Source organism: Zosterops lateralis, assembly GCF_965231275.1.
Source record: "Zosterops lateralis genome assembly, chromosome: Z".
Taxonomy (NCBI): domain Eukaryota; kingdom Metazoa; phylum Chordata; class Aves; order Passeriformes; family Zosteropidae; genus Zosterops; species Zosterops lateralis.
In genome coordinates, this window is record NC_139800.1 from 17,775,814 (window position 1) to 17,792,251 (window position 16,438).

At 38.8% G+C, this 16,438-nt stretch overlaps 1 protein-coding gene across 4 annotated transcripts in view; it reads left to right on the forward strand.

The window, feature by feature from the left end:
• The window catches only part of LIFR (LIF receptor subunit alpha), an 88,695-nt gene extending 73,161 nt beyond the window's left edge, over positions 1–15,534 (forward strand). For all 4 annotated transcript variants that reach the window (XM_083883311.1, XM_083883309.1, XM_083883310.1 and 1 more), the window contains 7 exons: positions 1,123–1,302; positions 2,911–3,012; positions 4,564–4,731; positions 5,364–5,525; positions 6,579–6,672; positions 7,213–7,291; positions 7,964–15,534. In XM_083883311.1, coding sequence (XP_083739437.1) covers positions 1,123–1,302; positions 2,911–3,012; positions 4,564–4,731; positions 5,364–5,525; positions 6,579–6,672; positions 7,213–7,291; positions 7,964–8,602 — 1,424 coding nt within the window. In that variant the 3' untranslated portion in view covers positions 8,603–15,534. The remainder of the gene's footprint in view (positions 1–1,122; positions 1,303–2,910; positions 3,013–4,563; positions 4,732–5,363; positions 5,526–6,578; positions 6,673–7,212; positions 7,292–7,963) is intronic.
• The last annotated feature ends 904 nt before the right edge of the window (positions 15,535–16,438 follow it).

Sequence of the window (16,438 nt, forward strand, 5' to 3'; positions counted from 1 at the left end):
TCTTTTTCCAGCATCATAGGAATATAGTTTTACTACATATTGCATAGGTGCATAGTAGTTTTTCTGCAGACAGTTTCAAAGCCCTTGTGAAGTTGATTTGCTTTTTTTGTGTGTGTGTCTTTTTCTTGCCATGAGCAAGCTGCAAAACAATTGTACACTTAACTGTATGTTAAGATTATTTAGAAATAGACAGTAATTTCACATTCCCAGCGCATCTGTGAGAGTAAAGTTTTCATAGCACTAATTCTTAAAAAATGTTCCTTGCCCTTCAGCCTTCCATAGTTTATGGCTTTAATAAAATGGAATAATAGTCTCCATGGGGAGCTTAAATGAGAACACAGAAAAAGGAAAACTGAAACCCTGAGATTGTTTTTGCAGATCTGTCATGGGGCCACCACTCTTGTGGTGGCCTTTGGAAACTATCTCTTAGCTCTGCAGGGTCCCATCTGATGGACAGATGCGGAGGACAGCTGCAGGAATCAGAAGCTGTTCCCAGATCTTATCACTTCAAGGGCAGCTACACCTTTGATAATTAGAAACAAGAAAAATAGACTAAAGGCAAAGCTTTTTTCTTTTTTTTTTCCCCATTCTTGTATAATTTACCCTTGGTAGACTGAAGCCTCCCTAAAGTTCATCAGGGACATGATTATTGCTCTTGATTCTTCATGAAATATGGTCTTCATGAAAAATGTCGGTGGTTGGGCAAGTGACAGCAAAACACTTTGAAAGAAACACAAAGCAAACCATTGGATGAAACGACAGCAGGAATTTATAGCTGGAGGCTCCTGCCAGATTGGTGTCAATTCATATTTGAACCTGACATCTGCTGTAAATCTTTACCTTGAAAAAGTGCTTTTTAAGCCAGTCCTGAGCTGCTGCATTTCTCGTCATCATATTTAAGGCTGGCTGAGGGATTTGCTGCAGGCTATGTCTGATTTTGAGCACTCCAGAAAGCTCAGCTGAGTGCACTGCTTCGAATTTCACAGTTCACTCGTGCCTCTCATTCATAGAAATGACTACCGTTTATAAAGCCATTGTGCTGTGGCTGGAAGGCTTTCTTTCATCTTGGACTATAGATAAGTGTCTGCTCTTTGATGGATTTTTGTGTCATCTTTGTTGCAGACAATGTCACAACAGATCAGGCCATGGCAATGGGGAATGGAATTAATATTTCTTGGGACTCTTACCCCAACATGACATGTGGCTATATAGTAAAATGGTGTCATTCATCTGGGTCTGAACCCTGTAGTGTGGACTGGCAGAAATTCCCTTCAAATACAACAAATGCAGTGATAAAATCTGGTAAGTCAGAAATGATTTCTCGTGAGTCTTTCTGGTTGAGATCCTGAGCTGCAAGTGGAATAAGCAGCATGAAGCTATAGGTTGCAGATTGTTTGATTGCTGTGTACTTGTGTAAATAAATGAAATTCTTCTTGGTACTGTGTTTATTTTAATTTCTTACACAGTCTTGCCAAATCCAAATATCAGTCTTCACTTAACTTTTATCATCCTGTGTTTATTAACTGTTTTGAAATTACCTCTTCTAGCTGTTCCCCACAATTTCCTAACTCAGCCTAATGCATAATGGTTAATCTAGAGGTTGGGGTTTTATTTGGATTCTAAGCATAAACAGTGCTGCTCAGGATGGGAGAAGACTAATCCGTTGTTTTTACATAAGGCAGATTTTTTTTAAGTGTGACCTCCATGTGTTGGCTTGCTGTCAACTATTGAAATTTCCTGGAACAGGGCACATTCCAGGTCTCTAGATGCTGGTGGGCAGATCAGGGAAATGAAATTCAGCTGTGGTGGGACTAGTAGCAGCAGAAAAGGAAAGAGAGAAGCCATTAAAGATGTGGGATTTTTTTTCCTCTGCTGTCTATAAGGATATGTATTTGCCTTTTACAAGAATTAGTATTAAAGTCTCCATTCGAGAAAACCACTTGGAGCTGTGTACATAGGAAAGTTGAGGGGAGTGAGACCTGGGAGGGTGGGGGCAATATGTTTTTCTGTCTGTAACACTGTGTCCATGTTGTTTCCGTTTGTGCTAGTTGAAGATCGGGTTTTTTTAAGCAGACAATACTGTGTCTGTCCAATGATGCACTGCTTTACTCCTGAGCTCTTCACTGGGATGGTTCTTGCAGAATGTGACTCTTGTGTGAATTTTCCAGCTGCTAGGGCTGGCCTCAAGCTGGCAAATTCACTTCTGCTCTTAGTTCTGCTAGGAGAATCTCTCAGGCTGGACCTGAACTCTTGCAAAAGCCAGCTGACTTCTGTGTAGTTTCACAGTGGTATCTTGTTTAGAAAAAGTCTTGAAAGTAGTGTGCAGCCCTGAGAAAATCCCAGAAAGTGCTAAATTATTTACACATTATAGCATCAAATACCTATGCTGCCACTAAAGACATGGAAAGCATAAATTTGATGACTGACTGTGTTTTTTAGTCAGTTCAGACCTGAAGTTCATTGCTAAGTTGCTTCACTGTCACTTCTGAGAATTTCCTGCATATCTTTTGTCCTTTTACTCCATTAAACCTATTTAATGGTTATTTCAAAATGCATTTGTGTTTCTGAGGAGACAGAATGTACATGGCTGCTGTGGGAGGAAAGGAAGGGGATTATTTCTGGTAACTTCAATTTGTGTTTCCCCATGGAAAGGGCAATTTATGCAATTTGAGTAGCTTGTTTTGAATCCTCTTTGTTTAGTACTAAACTTTCTCTGGGAGCTAGATTTGGTTACTGCTTCTAAACCACATCTGATGCCATAGCTTTTGTAGAAATTACAAGAAGCGATGGTATTTATACTATTATATTCTGTAATTTTTTAAATACATATTTATATGTCTGCGTCATGTGAACTGTAAAAGCGTCATTCTTCTGAAGTGAAATATTCTTAACAGCAGTTTTCTCTTGCAGCTCTGTTCAAACCTGGTGTGAGATACAACTTTTCTCTGTATGGCTGCAAATCCATGGGCTATCAGTTGTTGAAAAACGTAACTGGGTATATGAAAGAGCTGCGTAAGTACACTTTTATTATTCAGGATTTCAAAGTGTACTTAGTCCATGTCTATTTTTAACTCAGCGTTGGCAGAAGAAGACTGACACCAGAATCCCCGTGCAGTACTACTGACTTCTGTTTGTTCTCTGTGTATAACTGTAACACGTCTCCAGCCACTTTGGGTTCCAAGCATATGCAAAACCCTGTGTTTTCCAGCTTGTGTGGTGGCACAAAGTGTCACAGCAATGCACAGCCATAATTTGAACCACATTGCTGTGATCTCTTCTACACAAAAGGAGGCAACCTTTTCAATTCATCAAGTCCCAGTAAACTTCTAAGCACATTTGGTACAGCTCAGCAAATGTGAAGTGTATCCATAACATTTCTGTCTGAAAACACTTTTTGGATCCAAACTAGATCCTAGAGCACAAACCACTTTGAGAATTGCACTTGTATTCTATCCCACACCAACCCTGTCTGGGTAGCTGGAGTTTGACCCAGTGTTGAGCTTTGCTGCCTGAAGATACATTAGTGTCTGAATGCTTTCGGTTCCCAGGTGTCTGGACATGACCTTACCCTTTAACACTACAGCTGTATTGTATTGTAACTACAGCACTCATTTCACTTTGAAGTTTAATGTGTTTTCTGCTAAAACAGTTTGCCTAGAAAACTTGAGCTGCTGACATAATCTGAGTCCTTGGAAATGGCGTTATTTCATTGCTGAGGTTAGGTTAAAGCAATTTTACCAGAAACTCAATTTTCAGCCATTTGTATCTGCAAAAATTATGAAAGGTTTCCCAGAAGAGTTTTCCATGTGTATTATGAACAAATCAGACAGAAGCTTTCAAGATATAAAGACTTTGAGAAACTAAAAATGCACTGGATGTACAGAAGAAACTTATTAGAAACTGAGAAATGCAGAAGAGCACAGATTCATTCAAAACTTCAGATTTGCCTTTGGACAGATAATCATCAAGAGAAAAATGGATGTGTTCTTAAACATGAGTTCAGCCTGCAGGATCAAAGCCAAATGTCAGGCTAAGTCCTGACATTATACATAATCATATGCATTATCTGCTGTAACACTTTCAGTAAGCTTCAGGTATTTTTAATAAGGACTTGTGTAAACTGCTAAGAGTAGTTCTTTTAAGCTGAGATGGTAGAAATGTGGAGTCTTTTTAATTTTAAGACGAGCAATGAAGTCACGGAGTTAAAGCCTGTAAAAGCTAATATGTATCCTCTGAATGTTTATACAATCTTTTGGGGTTTGTTACAGGAAGAAGGGCATTCACATGTATGGGTCTGTAAGAAGGCTGACCAAAGAGAATTTTTTCTTTTAGCATCTCTTAGCAGCTAATACAACAGTAATTACTAACCACTAGTTCAACATAGCTGTATTTTTGTAGCTCCTCCTGCTAAGTCTTTCACATGTACTTTACAGTGAGGAGTCTTGAGGAATAGGTTGGAAAATGCTAGATCCGAAATAAAACTGATGAAACACTTACATGGTTTCAGCATTTTATGATAAGCTTATTTCTTACTGGTTTCTTCATTCATAATTCTCCCTACAGCTCCAAAAACTGCACCAAATTTTATTGTTGAAGAAACTTCTTCAGATTCTATACTGGTAAAATGGGAAGACATTCCTATTGATGAATGCCGAGGGTTTTTAAAAGGATATCTTCTTTCCTTTGCAAAAGGTGAAAAAGATGTTTTAAAGCCTAGACTTTCAGAATCAGGTAAGTTAATTGTATAGACTGAAAATTTCTTGCTTACATCTTTCTTTTTTACTTTTTAATAATTTAATTTCACTTTAATGAAAATGATGCTTTAATAATAATTCCATTACATTACTCACTGTTATAATTGGCCCCTGATATGTGACAAAGGCATTTAAAATAATCAGCTCCCTTTGTGATTAGCACAATTGTTTTTTAATATAAAGCAAAGTTAGAGAAAACCCTGTCTCACTGGGGCCATAAAGTAATGCCGTGACTAAGTGGCAATGTGTCATGCTGTCCTCTGCTCAGATACCCTGGGTAGATGAGATGGGGAGGTTACATATTTATTAGGGTATATTCTTCCAGTGTCTGTTCTGTCAGGAGTGAAGCCTGACTCACACTCACAAGAGGGCAAGCGGGGTGGGGGGTAAGGAAATTAAGTCAATCTGCAGCAGCAGCACCACACTCCTGTCCTTGTGGTGCTGTGTGAGCAAGCTGCATTGCTAGGGTTCTTTATTTCAGTTTTCCTGTACATGGACTGTCTTCAAGTTTCATCTGCTCACTTCAAGAAAGTTTTGCTAAAGATAAGATTGTCTTTTTGAATCCTTTCTTACAAAGTTATGCTTTTCTAACTTCTTCCAAACAAACAGGGAATCCAGAACTCAAAGTTAACAATATCACTGACTTAACAAAGAAGTCTATGAAAATACTTGATCTTCAAGGCAAAACGAGTTACCAGCTGGAACTGCAAGCTTACACTGCTGGTGGGTTGAGCCCTCCAAACAGCCTCTACGTAGTGACAAAGGAGGACTGTAAGTTGATTACCCCTGTTCAGACACTTCCCTGTCTCTAACACAGGGACTGTATGATGTATATAAAGCTGAGCTTATTTTGTTGGTTTGGTGGTTTTTTTTTCTGGTTCTTTAGGTAGTTTGGGCCTACTTTCTAATTTTTCCCTTTATTTGGTTAGTTGTTTATAAACAAAAATTGGTACAGCTCAGAGTGAGGGAGAGATCCTTTCCTATTACAACTACTTTGCAGTTCATGGTAATGTATGTATTAAAAACACCTTCTAACCTGCTACTAAATGTAGTGGAGTCTGAGCTTAGTTTTCTGAAACAGCCAGTTGTTTTTGTCAGGTTTCCCATGATGAATATCTTCTAATACATAATGGGAAGAAAGACATCGTGTAACTATTTGTCAGTTTCAGAGTTTAAACAGATGCTTCTCTGCTTTTAATTCAGTTTTATTGATCCCTTGACAGAAGCGAACACAGAAAGACAGTTACAAAAACAAAAAAGATAATGACTTTGGAGAACGAGAGAAAAAGAGTATTTCCTATGAAGGACTAAACACTGGGGTGCAACTAAAATACATGAAAAATCAAGCTTGAGGAATTTAATATCAATGGAGGAAGGCAGTGGGGATGTATTGGAGATAAAGCCCAGGGATTGGAAGTATTGTAAAACATGTAAAAGACAATGCTGTTTATGCAATTAGTTGTTAGCCTAGAAGAGTAATTACCCAAAACTTGGCCAGCTCAGGTACCATGAAAATGTAATGCCAGTGTTTAGTGAGAATAGAACCATAGTATCAATGAGTCTTGTGCTGCACACAAGGCCTTCTGTAATTAAACAATCAGAGAGAAATATATGCTGATTCCTGTAGTTATCACTGAATTTGTTTATGGGTGAACTTTTGCTCTTCCAGCAAAAGGGAAGGGTGGTGGTGTAGATCACTGCAGACAACTGCATTAGCTGATTTAATGGAATGGTCTTTAATTGCTGGAAACGTTAGAAAAGGCATTAAACTTGCTGGTAATATTGGATATATATTTACTGTCTTTTCTTTTTCTTATCCCTCAGCTGTAGGATTAATCATTGCAATTCTCATCCCCGTGGCAGTGGTGGTGCTGCTTGGAGTGCTGGCCAGCATCTTCTGCTACCGAAAGAGGGAATGGTAAATGCCTGCCTTGGGTTCTCATCTTTTCGTGGAAGTGTTTGCTTCAGTGATAGGGTTTTCCATGGTTTTAGTTACACCTTGTTTTCTCTAAACACCCAAAGATATTAGCGGGCTTTGTTTAAAGGTGGATGGCAAAAAACATTGTGGAAGATGAAGGAGAAACTGAGTTGCAGAGAGGTCAGAGGAAGGAATGCAAAAAGTTTTTGCAGGAGCCTGTCTTCCAATGAGCACCATTTATGAATAGTTCCCAAATGGAAATAAGCTGGTGACATACTGTAATTTGTGTGCTCTCTACAAACAAAGGTAGATATGCCATCTTCATCTTCTAGTAAATGTGGCATATTAAATTCCCAACTTTAAAAAAAAAAGTTGCTGGTTTTTTCCATTATACTCAGTGAAATTTCAACACACTAAATCTTTGCACCAGATGTCTTCAGTATTCTGAATTAAAGGGAAGTGCCCTGACTCCTTTTGTGTATTCACAATCTGTTTCAGGCCTTGCTATCTTTATAATAGTTTATTCTTTCCTCTTTAAAGGATTAAAGAAACATTTTATCCAGAAATCCCGAATCCTGAAAACAGTAAGGCACTTCAGTTTCAGAGGAACATCTGTGAGGTAACCCTTATTTTAAATCTAGCATTTTAATCTTCTGAAAGATAAAACAAGTTGAAGAGTTCTTTTGCAAACTTTGACTCATCTGTTCCAGTTGTAGAAAAACCTCTGTGGCAGGGTGAAACAAGCCAATTTACTGAGTAACTTCTGTCAGGTGCTATCTACAGCTTTGTTTTTGTTAATGTAGTTACTTGCAATGTTTGAACTAGGAAAGGACTGCTGCATTTCTCTTCTTCCAGCTAATGAGAAGTGTCAGTACCTGATAATAATACAGGAGTAACACACCCATCTTTGTCAAAGTGTTAGAAGAAGCAGAAAGTATGGAGATCTGCCATATCTCATCCTCCTGGTAGATACATTAGTTGGAGATGGGCATAATTAAACAGCCTTCAGGAATGGGTTATACAAAGATGAGATTTGGGGGGAGTTCTCCAACACTTACTACAAGATCTCAAGTCTCTTTAATTTGCATAAAATACTTCTAGCATTAACAGGAATGTGAGACAGAAAATGATGAACACATTTTTTTTCTTTTTTTATTGTACTGTACTAGCAGCCATGGCATGAGTACAATCCACAAGCCACCAAACTGCTGTAATTTTGGCATGCTGTTGCTTTCAGGTTTTCCAGATCTTTTAGCTTAGTGTCTCCCTCTTCTCCTTTTTCTCATTTCAGGGGAATAAGACACTTAAAACACTGGAAATGAACCCGTGCACCCCGAACAGTGTTGAAGTGGTGGAAACACAGCCTACAGCTCCAAAGATTGCAGACACAGAGATGATGTCCCCAGCAGCAGAGACCACTGTGCCTGAAGATGGCTCTGACTCAGAAATGGAGAACCACGTTGTTGTGTCCTACTGTCCCCCTATCATTGAAGAGGAGATCTCAAATCCCCCTACGGATGAGCCTGGGGGGTCATCTCAGGTGGTTTACATTGACATCCAGTCAATGTATCAGCCTCAAATTAAACCAGAGGAGGAGCCCGAAATAGACTTAGTGACTGCAGCAGGCTATAAGCCCCAAATGCAGCTGTCTATCAGTGCTCTGAAAATAGAAGGTCATTCACCTGTGGAAGAAGAATTGGATAAAACTGCAGGTTACAGACCTCAAACAAACACAAATGCCTGGAACATGGGCACTCCAGACTCTCCTGGATCAGTTGAAAGCAACAATGAAAATGCATCTTTTGGGAGCCCATGTTCAATTAATTCCCGACAGTTTCTGCTTCCCCCAAAAGATGATGAAGACTCTCCTAAACCCATTAACACAGGGTGGTCCTTCACACACTTTTTTCAGAACAAACCAAATGATTAACAGTGAGTCCTCATTGCATGTGAACCTGCCTTCTGAATAAGCTTTTATTCCTGATATTGTAAAGGAAGAAAAAAAGTGCAAAAGGCATGAATTATTCTTGGAGACAGTCAGCAGTTTAGTGAGCTGAATGTTACCGTGTTTAAGTTAGTCAAAGTGTTAATATTCCATTGTAATAGAGGCTGAGAGGCCAAAATTATAGCAATTTAGTTGTTACTCTAATAAAATATATTGGATGTAAGGGGGTTTGAATTTACAGCCCCTGATAATTATAGTCAAAGAACTCTGCCTACCTTCACCTAGTGCTCCAAGATTAACGTGGTCTCATGCAATTTATAACTTGGAAAGATTGCTTTGCTTTGTTGTAGTTGTTCTCAATCATGCCGACTCAAATGATGCAGCGCCAACAGGTTTCCTTACTGAAGGTTTAATTTATAGCAAATCTCATCCTAAGACATGGAAACAATGTGGTGGGAAACTGTTGAGATCTTTTACCTAGTTATAAACTAAGAACAAATGAGAGTGCTATTTTTTTTTCTTCTCCTCTATGGAAGATTGTTATCACTGTTTAACACTTACAAAGCAATGGCCATTCAAATCTGTTGCTTTTTAACTAGACTAATTTCTGTACCTACTGTACAATGTTTATTAATTGTTTGACTCAGGGGTACAAACTTGGGGAAAAGAAGTGTAACACTGATTGAAACCTCAACAAGAACTGCATAAAGTTTAAAACTTCATTTTTTAAAAAAAAACTTCGAATGCTCTATATTTTTTCTATCTTTTGGTTAAGGAGTTAATCTTTCCTAATGTATTGCACTAATACATTTTGTATTTCATAGCTTCTGCTCCAGATCTCCTGCTTTGAAGTGGTACAGTAGTCCATTCACCCTCAGTATTCAGCAGTCTTTGCACTATGCAGTAATGTAAGCCATGGGGAAATCTCTGTCTACTCACCTTAGCTGCTGAAGCAGTTTGGCACATGAAATTAGAGGTAATAGGACTAGCTCCTTGAGAGGAAATTGCTCTTTGGATGGTCTTTATTGTATCAGCTTTGTATTACCTGCTGCCTGGCTTATCTTAGGTGTCTACCCAACAGGACCTTCTATACGAATCCTACCTGGGAGCACAAGGTAGGATTTCTCTAGTGGCAGGGAGAAACCCAGGGAGGTTTTAGTGCCGCTAATTCTACCTCTCCTTTACCAGATATGTGATGCAAAGAAAGCTTAAATTATGTACCTTTGTGTGCTTAAAGGAGTGTTTAGAACAATCATCTTTTAAAATGCTTGTTTTCACATGTACATCTCTAGACAACTGTAACTGTAACATTTCACTGTGTAAATTTCAGGCTGTGGCATACATGAATTTCACTAGTTCACAGGAGAAACTTTTGAGAAATTTACCTGTTTCTTGCTGTAAAACTAGTGGGGAGGAATCAGATGTTAAAAGAGCTTGATCAGAAAGGGTCTCCATAAAGTCCTAACCTTTTTTTTTTTTTTTTTTTAATCTCCATTTCCTTAGCTACTTTGTATTTCGATTAGAGTTTGGTTTTGGCTTTTGTTGGATTTTTTTTTGTTGTTGGATTATTTTCATTGGGGTTTTTTTTTTTGCTGGTTTTTTTTTGTGGGGGACAGGTTTGGTTGTTTTTTTTTGTTTTGATTTGGGTTTTTGTTTGGTTTTTTTGTTTTTAAATAAGACATGGGAATAGTCTTCTAAATAAAACAGTTAAGGAGACTGAATTATCTAGGCTGCTGGTTGTAAGGGTGTGAGAGTAGACTGGGAGAATGACTTACTTTGAGAGACATTTGGTCTCCAAACCACATGATCTGGCCATCAAAATAAAACCAAGCATAAGGTTAATCACAGCAATGAATGGTTCAGTTTCAGAGGCTGGCATGTCTCTGCCATCTTCATCGAACAAAAAATATAGAGGTGTTTCAAAACTGACATAAGGGCAAAGCACTGAATACTTACAATAATAGGTAACAAGTTCCTGTGTTTGCCTCCTGGAAGAGTGAACAGTGAAAAAGTGAAAAACAGTTTAGTCTGCATGCCTGGCAGGGTGCAAGGTGTCTCTGAAAGAACAGAAAGTGCGCACAGGAATCATCTGTTGAGTCTTTGGATTAGCAGGGCTGCTCGTGAAAAGACAGGCAGTGCAAAAAGCTAAGGTCCATTTGTGACCAGGCACAAGGGAAGTGTCATAGCCTATTACTTAGAACATTAGACTAACACATGAAAAGAAGCAGTTAAGCCCTTTGTGACTGATAGCTGGGAGGAGGCTAAATCCTAATAGTAACAACTGTTTTTCATAATAATTCTTTTTTTAGAATATTTCTTTTCTCTAGTGTAGATTTGGCTTAATGTGTCCAACTCCTGAGATGAATTTAAGTTTTGCTGCTATATGCTTTTAATTGAAAGCAGATGATGTCATGGACAGTGTGTATGGGTAGTGGTTTGGGTGTTTTTTTTTTAATAGAGCAGTTTCTCAGTGCAGAGGAGCAGTCAGTATTGTATGGTGATCCAAATGAAAAAAACGCGAAAACCTCTGTAGCAGAACAACTGACCATGAAGAATAACTGTGCTTTTCATATGGCTGTGTATTGCAAGAAACAAACAAAATCAAACTGCAGTTTGAGAGTACTAGCAAATTTTAATTTGGAGACTTGAAATCAGGGCAGCTGCAGAGAAAACACAGAGCTCACAAGAAAGCTGTTTAGGACCATTCTCAGTGTTCACATGGTGAATCACTTAGACATAACCATCACATACTCAGGTTTCCCGGTGTGCTGCTCTTCCTATTCAGTAAAAACAACATTTTAAATTGCTTCATTTCTTAGTGGTTAGGTAAGGAAAAGCTCCACAAATGCGTGTTCTGCCTCGATGTTATAAACTCTCTTACCTAATTAGTCATCCCTTTTTTTTTTTTTTTTTTTTTTTTTTTTTTTTTTTTTTTTTTTTTTTTTTTTCTTTTTAATTCTTGACTGTATACCTGGTGTTCTGACTTTCAGGATGCAGGTCAGAAAGGTCCTGTTCACAGCAATGGCTTCAGTAACAGAAGAGTGGGGCAGATGTGAGAGAGGCGACACAGGCTTGTGCAGTATCTCTAGCATCATTGTTGCTTAATGCTGATGAGCCAGTAAGCAGTTGTCATTCCAGCACTTGAAAGTTCAGCTGCTTCACTTCTGTGGTTTCCTTAGAGCCTGTTTATTCAGTGTTGCCTTTCAAATGCTTATCTCAGAACTTCAGCAGTGAATTCAGATGCATAGAGAGAGGTGCTGTGCTAATGTGATCAGCCACCCCTAGGTGCATGGAGCAGTAGGGGTGAATGAGGAGGACAGTCCCGGGTACAGACTTGCTTTCTGAGCCCAAGTGCCATGTTAAACCAGTAAAGCATCTTTTGGAATGTCTTTGAACCAAATACTCTTTCAAAGCATGGTGCTCTTTCATAGCCTCTAAATGCTTTGTTAACAATTATAAGCTTCAGAGGGGATCAGATTCTTTGTACTAGTGCCTTCTAGCTTCCTGCTGAGCCTCTTTGGAGAATTTTTTTTCTGAAAAACATCTTAGGAATCCTAAAGCTTAAACTACATTTCTCTACCATCATTTTATTGAACATTTATTTTTAGTTCTTTTGGCTTTTTACTTCATTTTTAGGAGAGTAGAAATTGCAGCTTTAAAAAAAAAATAAAAAGAGCCAAACAACAAAACCCAACAACTTTCAAAAGGGATATGAGCAGAAGGGATTGTGTCCAAGTCACTGTCATGCCTAACTCAGTGCTTCAGTCCTCCAGGATCAGTGTTCAGAGATGTAGGGTATTAGTGCCAAGCAGTTGCTTTCTGAAGAAAGTCGTTGGTTCTGCTGCTTTTTATTTTTGAGCCATGCCTGTCATATGTGACAATTTAAGTTTTGTAATGGGTTTTTGTACTGTTCACTGTATGTGTGGAACATCAGTCACATTTGCTGTATTGTTGTGCACTCTCCTATTTGACACATTCATTATTTTTGTTTTTCTGACATGCATAAGATCTGGGATCTCAGGCTTGTGTGTTAGATTTTGGGATGGTAGCTCTGCATGTGATATACCTCACAGAACTACTAGTTAATATATCAGCAAAATAGTAAGCTAATATTACAGGCAGGCAGTGAATTACCTCCCCTGCTATGCAGTGGCTGTATAGGCAGATCTAGAACCCGATAACTGACATTTGCTGTCTTTATAATCTCTAGTTGCTGCTTTCATGGGTAAGCCATTTCCAAAGGGAGCCAGTTGCTGTGTTGTTTGTCATGGCACAGTTGGCAGATGTGCCATGTTTCTTCATCTTTGGTTTATGTGGGGGACCAGAACTTTCCTTTACTAGGAGCGTGGCAGCAGCAGCACACTGCTGCTGACCTCGAGCTTTAGGCTGCTCTGAAGAAGCATTTTTCAGGCCACGTTTTTTGTTTTTGTTGGTAGGTTCAGCTGGGTAAAGCTTAGTGCTGTGGTGTTTCCTGTGGTCATGTTCTACAGGGCACTCAGTTGAACATGAATAGGAGCAAAAGTGAAAGCAATGGGGTGCACTGGAGAGAGAAGGTGTTTAAATATCACTCTGAAAAGGCAATGATAAATTGTGTGCTCTGTTTTAAATAAATACTGCTTTGTAAATAGAATACTTGTATTCTACAAGTAGATAGAAACATAGTAAAAGATTCTGAAATATATTAGAAAAATGTAACATTTAGAGAATGAGATTGCTAACAAAGCTCTGTGTACCCTAAATCTATGAAGAGCTTCCCATGTAAATAGCATCTTCTGTCCTGCCACAGACTTTGATGAAGACTTCAGTGCAAATGACATTTAATATTTATAACACCAAGTCCTAACCCTTTATGCACACATGTGCTTGCATCAGAATGTGCCTAGGTGTATATGGCAGAGGAAGTCGGCTTGCAATTGCCAAAGTGATTTTTTTGGAGTCCTGTACATGAATATACCTTCTGAGACAGTTTTGTCTAGAGGAAGCACCTGCCATCTTGTGGTCCTCCCAACACACTTTGCAGCACTTGTGGTGCTGTGCATTAAGTGGTGCCCTGTGTGGCCAATGCTCAAAGATGCTGTTGGCAGTTTGTAGTATTTGTTGGTTTTTTCCCTTGCCTTTTCCTTAGCCAGCCTGGAAACACAGTCCCAGACCCCGAATGGTAGACAAGGATTCAGAAATGTTTGAGTGTTTAATTCCCTTATGTTTAAAACTGTCTTGGATATCTCATTAGGAGATGGAAAACAGTTTCTTCCACTACAATTTTTTTTCCCTACCCAATTTATATAACTCCGGATTTCCCCCAGTGTTTCTAAGATAGCCAGTGTTTGTTTCCTTTTTGCATGTTATACAAACAAACCTCAGATGATATTGGCAGGCTTTCTGTAACTTAATAAGTTGTCCCAGGGTGCATGACAATACTTCTCCCCCACAAAAACATCTATTAATTCCTTCTGCTTTTACAACTGAAAAAAAAAAAAAAACCTCCAGAGGACTTTTTGGTTTTGGAGGGCAGAGGCTCAGCATCCTCATGCAGGTAAGCTGGTCTAATGGCAAGGTGTTTCATGAGATGATTAGGTTAACCCCTCTCCAGTCTCACCCTCTTTTTGCCACAGCACTGTCTAGGTGAATTTGTGGTGCACCAGAGCAGATGGAATCCATGGTTTTCAATGTGATACCTGACAAAATCTCTAGGACAGTCCTAAATCTGAATTTTGACTGAAAGCAAGCTTCTGTGGAGGTGCATGCACAACTTCACTAGAAGGCTCAATACCTTTGCCACTCACTTGGTCTCATGTTGTGAAAAAGGTAGTGAGTAAAACTAACCCAGGAACAAAGCAAAAAGTGAAATATTCTCATTTTCATTACTTGGATTAAGAAAAATTAAAAAATAAATAGCTTGGGTAGGGCAAAGTAAAGTAGAAAGGTCACACTCTTTAGTAGTAATACAATAAGAAAAGAATCCTTGAACATCATTCTGTCAGTGTTTTCTTAATGTAGCTTAAGAATGGCTTTGGATGAACAACGTTTTACATTTGATAGTGGGTCAAAAGTTTGTAAAGCTGGGGATAACAAAAAGAGAAGACAACTGAATCGACTCATGTCTGAAATCCTACTTGAAGGTAACAGTAATTTGGACTTTGAGCCTGTTGTGGCGCACAAAACATCAGAACTGGTGGAATCATACAGGTCACCTGAAAAAAACCACATGCCATCGTATTATAATGCTGTAACTTTAAAACATATACTGTGAACAGGTTCAATGTTTTTTTAGCTCTTTTTATACCATATTTTTTACAGCATAAGTAATTTGCTTAGAGATTTTTTTTATGTTCTGTTTTTATGAAGATTTTAATGGACTTCTGTTTAATGCTAGTGAAAATATTGTTTGCCAATTTGATATAGTAATCTATGGATGTTAATTCTGGGAATAAATCAATGTATTGAGCTGACAAAAATGGTCTTCATAACACACTAAATGTGATAAGTCATTCAACATGTTTTTGTTGCTGAATGATACTGAAATTTTCCAGCTTCCAAATCTGCTATTGAAAAATTACTTCTTTCACAATTTTAGCAAAATCATCACAAGGCACTTTAATGAAGCTGTAGCATGCCAAGTAAAATACTGTTTCAACAAAGTGTATCAATATGAAAATTTATCAGCTAAGCAGTTAGACAAATGCATGCTTAAAAAAGGAAGCATGGGATCATGTTGGGGATATAATATTTCAGTGTGGCAGTTGACATTTAAGACTAACCTAACATTAAGATACAATTTTGCATACAATTTAAATCTAGTTTGCTTGCTCGTTGTAACTCCTGTTGTATTGCTTGAGTGTCTAAAAGTAAGCATGTGTTTAACAATTTTGCCATAGTATTGCCATGAAATTTAATAAATATATTTTCTTACACTCTTATATGTCTTCATATTCTTTGCTTTTCTAATTATTTTTAAGTAAGAGTTAATTTCTGCTTATGCTCCAGTACAAACAGAGTTATTTGAATTTTGGGCCAGAATAAATAACCACAGGATCTAGCAAGCACAGCCTTGGCTTCCTGATAGGCAGAGTGGGTAGTAACAGATACTCCCCAAGCAGCTTCTCCTCGGCACAGCAGACCCCAGCATGTCTAAAGCCCTCTGAAACCCTGCTGTTCTTTCTGTACAATGCAGTAATAGGACAAAGTCCAGGTCACTTACCTGTGTCCTGCTTGGCTTGTGGCTCCAGCACAGCTGGGGTTGGATGTGTGATCCCCCTGCATGCCTGGGCTGATGGATGCAGACATCAGCCATGGCAGACTCTGCACGAGGGACATCCCTGTGCTGGGATGAAGGGCAGAGTGGCAGGATGAAGGGGCCTAGGCTGTGCACTGTGGGGTTGGTTTGGGTGGCATAGGACACTTTCTCAGCATGTTTTAGTGGAACTGAGATGACCAGCTAACATGGTAGTTGTAACATGGCCCTTATGTTTGAGGCTATTTGTCTTGTCATTTGGTGTCTTAGTGACAGCCAAAGAATTTTGTGGCTCATCTAACCCACACCTTTACTTGGGAATGGCACCTGAACTTAGCAATGTGTGTGATGACAAGTACTACATCACAGCATGGTCACATGAAACCATCGTGGCATGGTGGCATTGTGCTCTCTCCATCTCTTTGGAGGCATTCTTGAAAGTCAGAATCAACTCCTTATCTCACAATAGCAGATTAGTGCAGCTTAATGTGACAACAACGAGGCAGGGTGTAGGAGCTCCTCTGAGCACTGGGGAGGTGTGGTATCAAGGTCTTTTAGTGGGACTGAAGGGTACTGCTCTGAAAAGACTG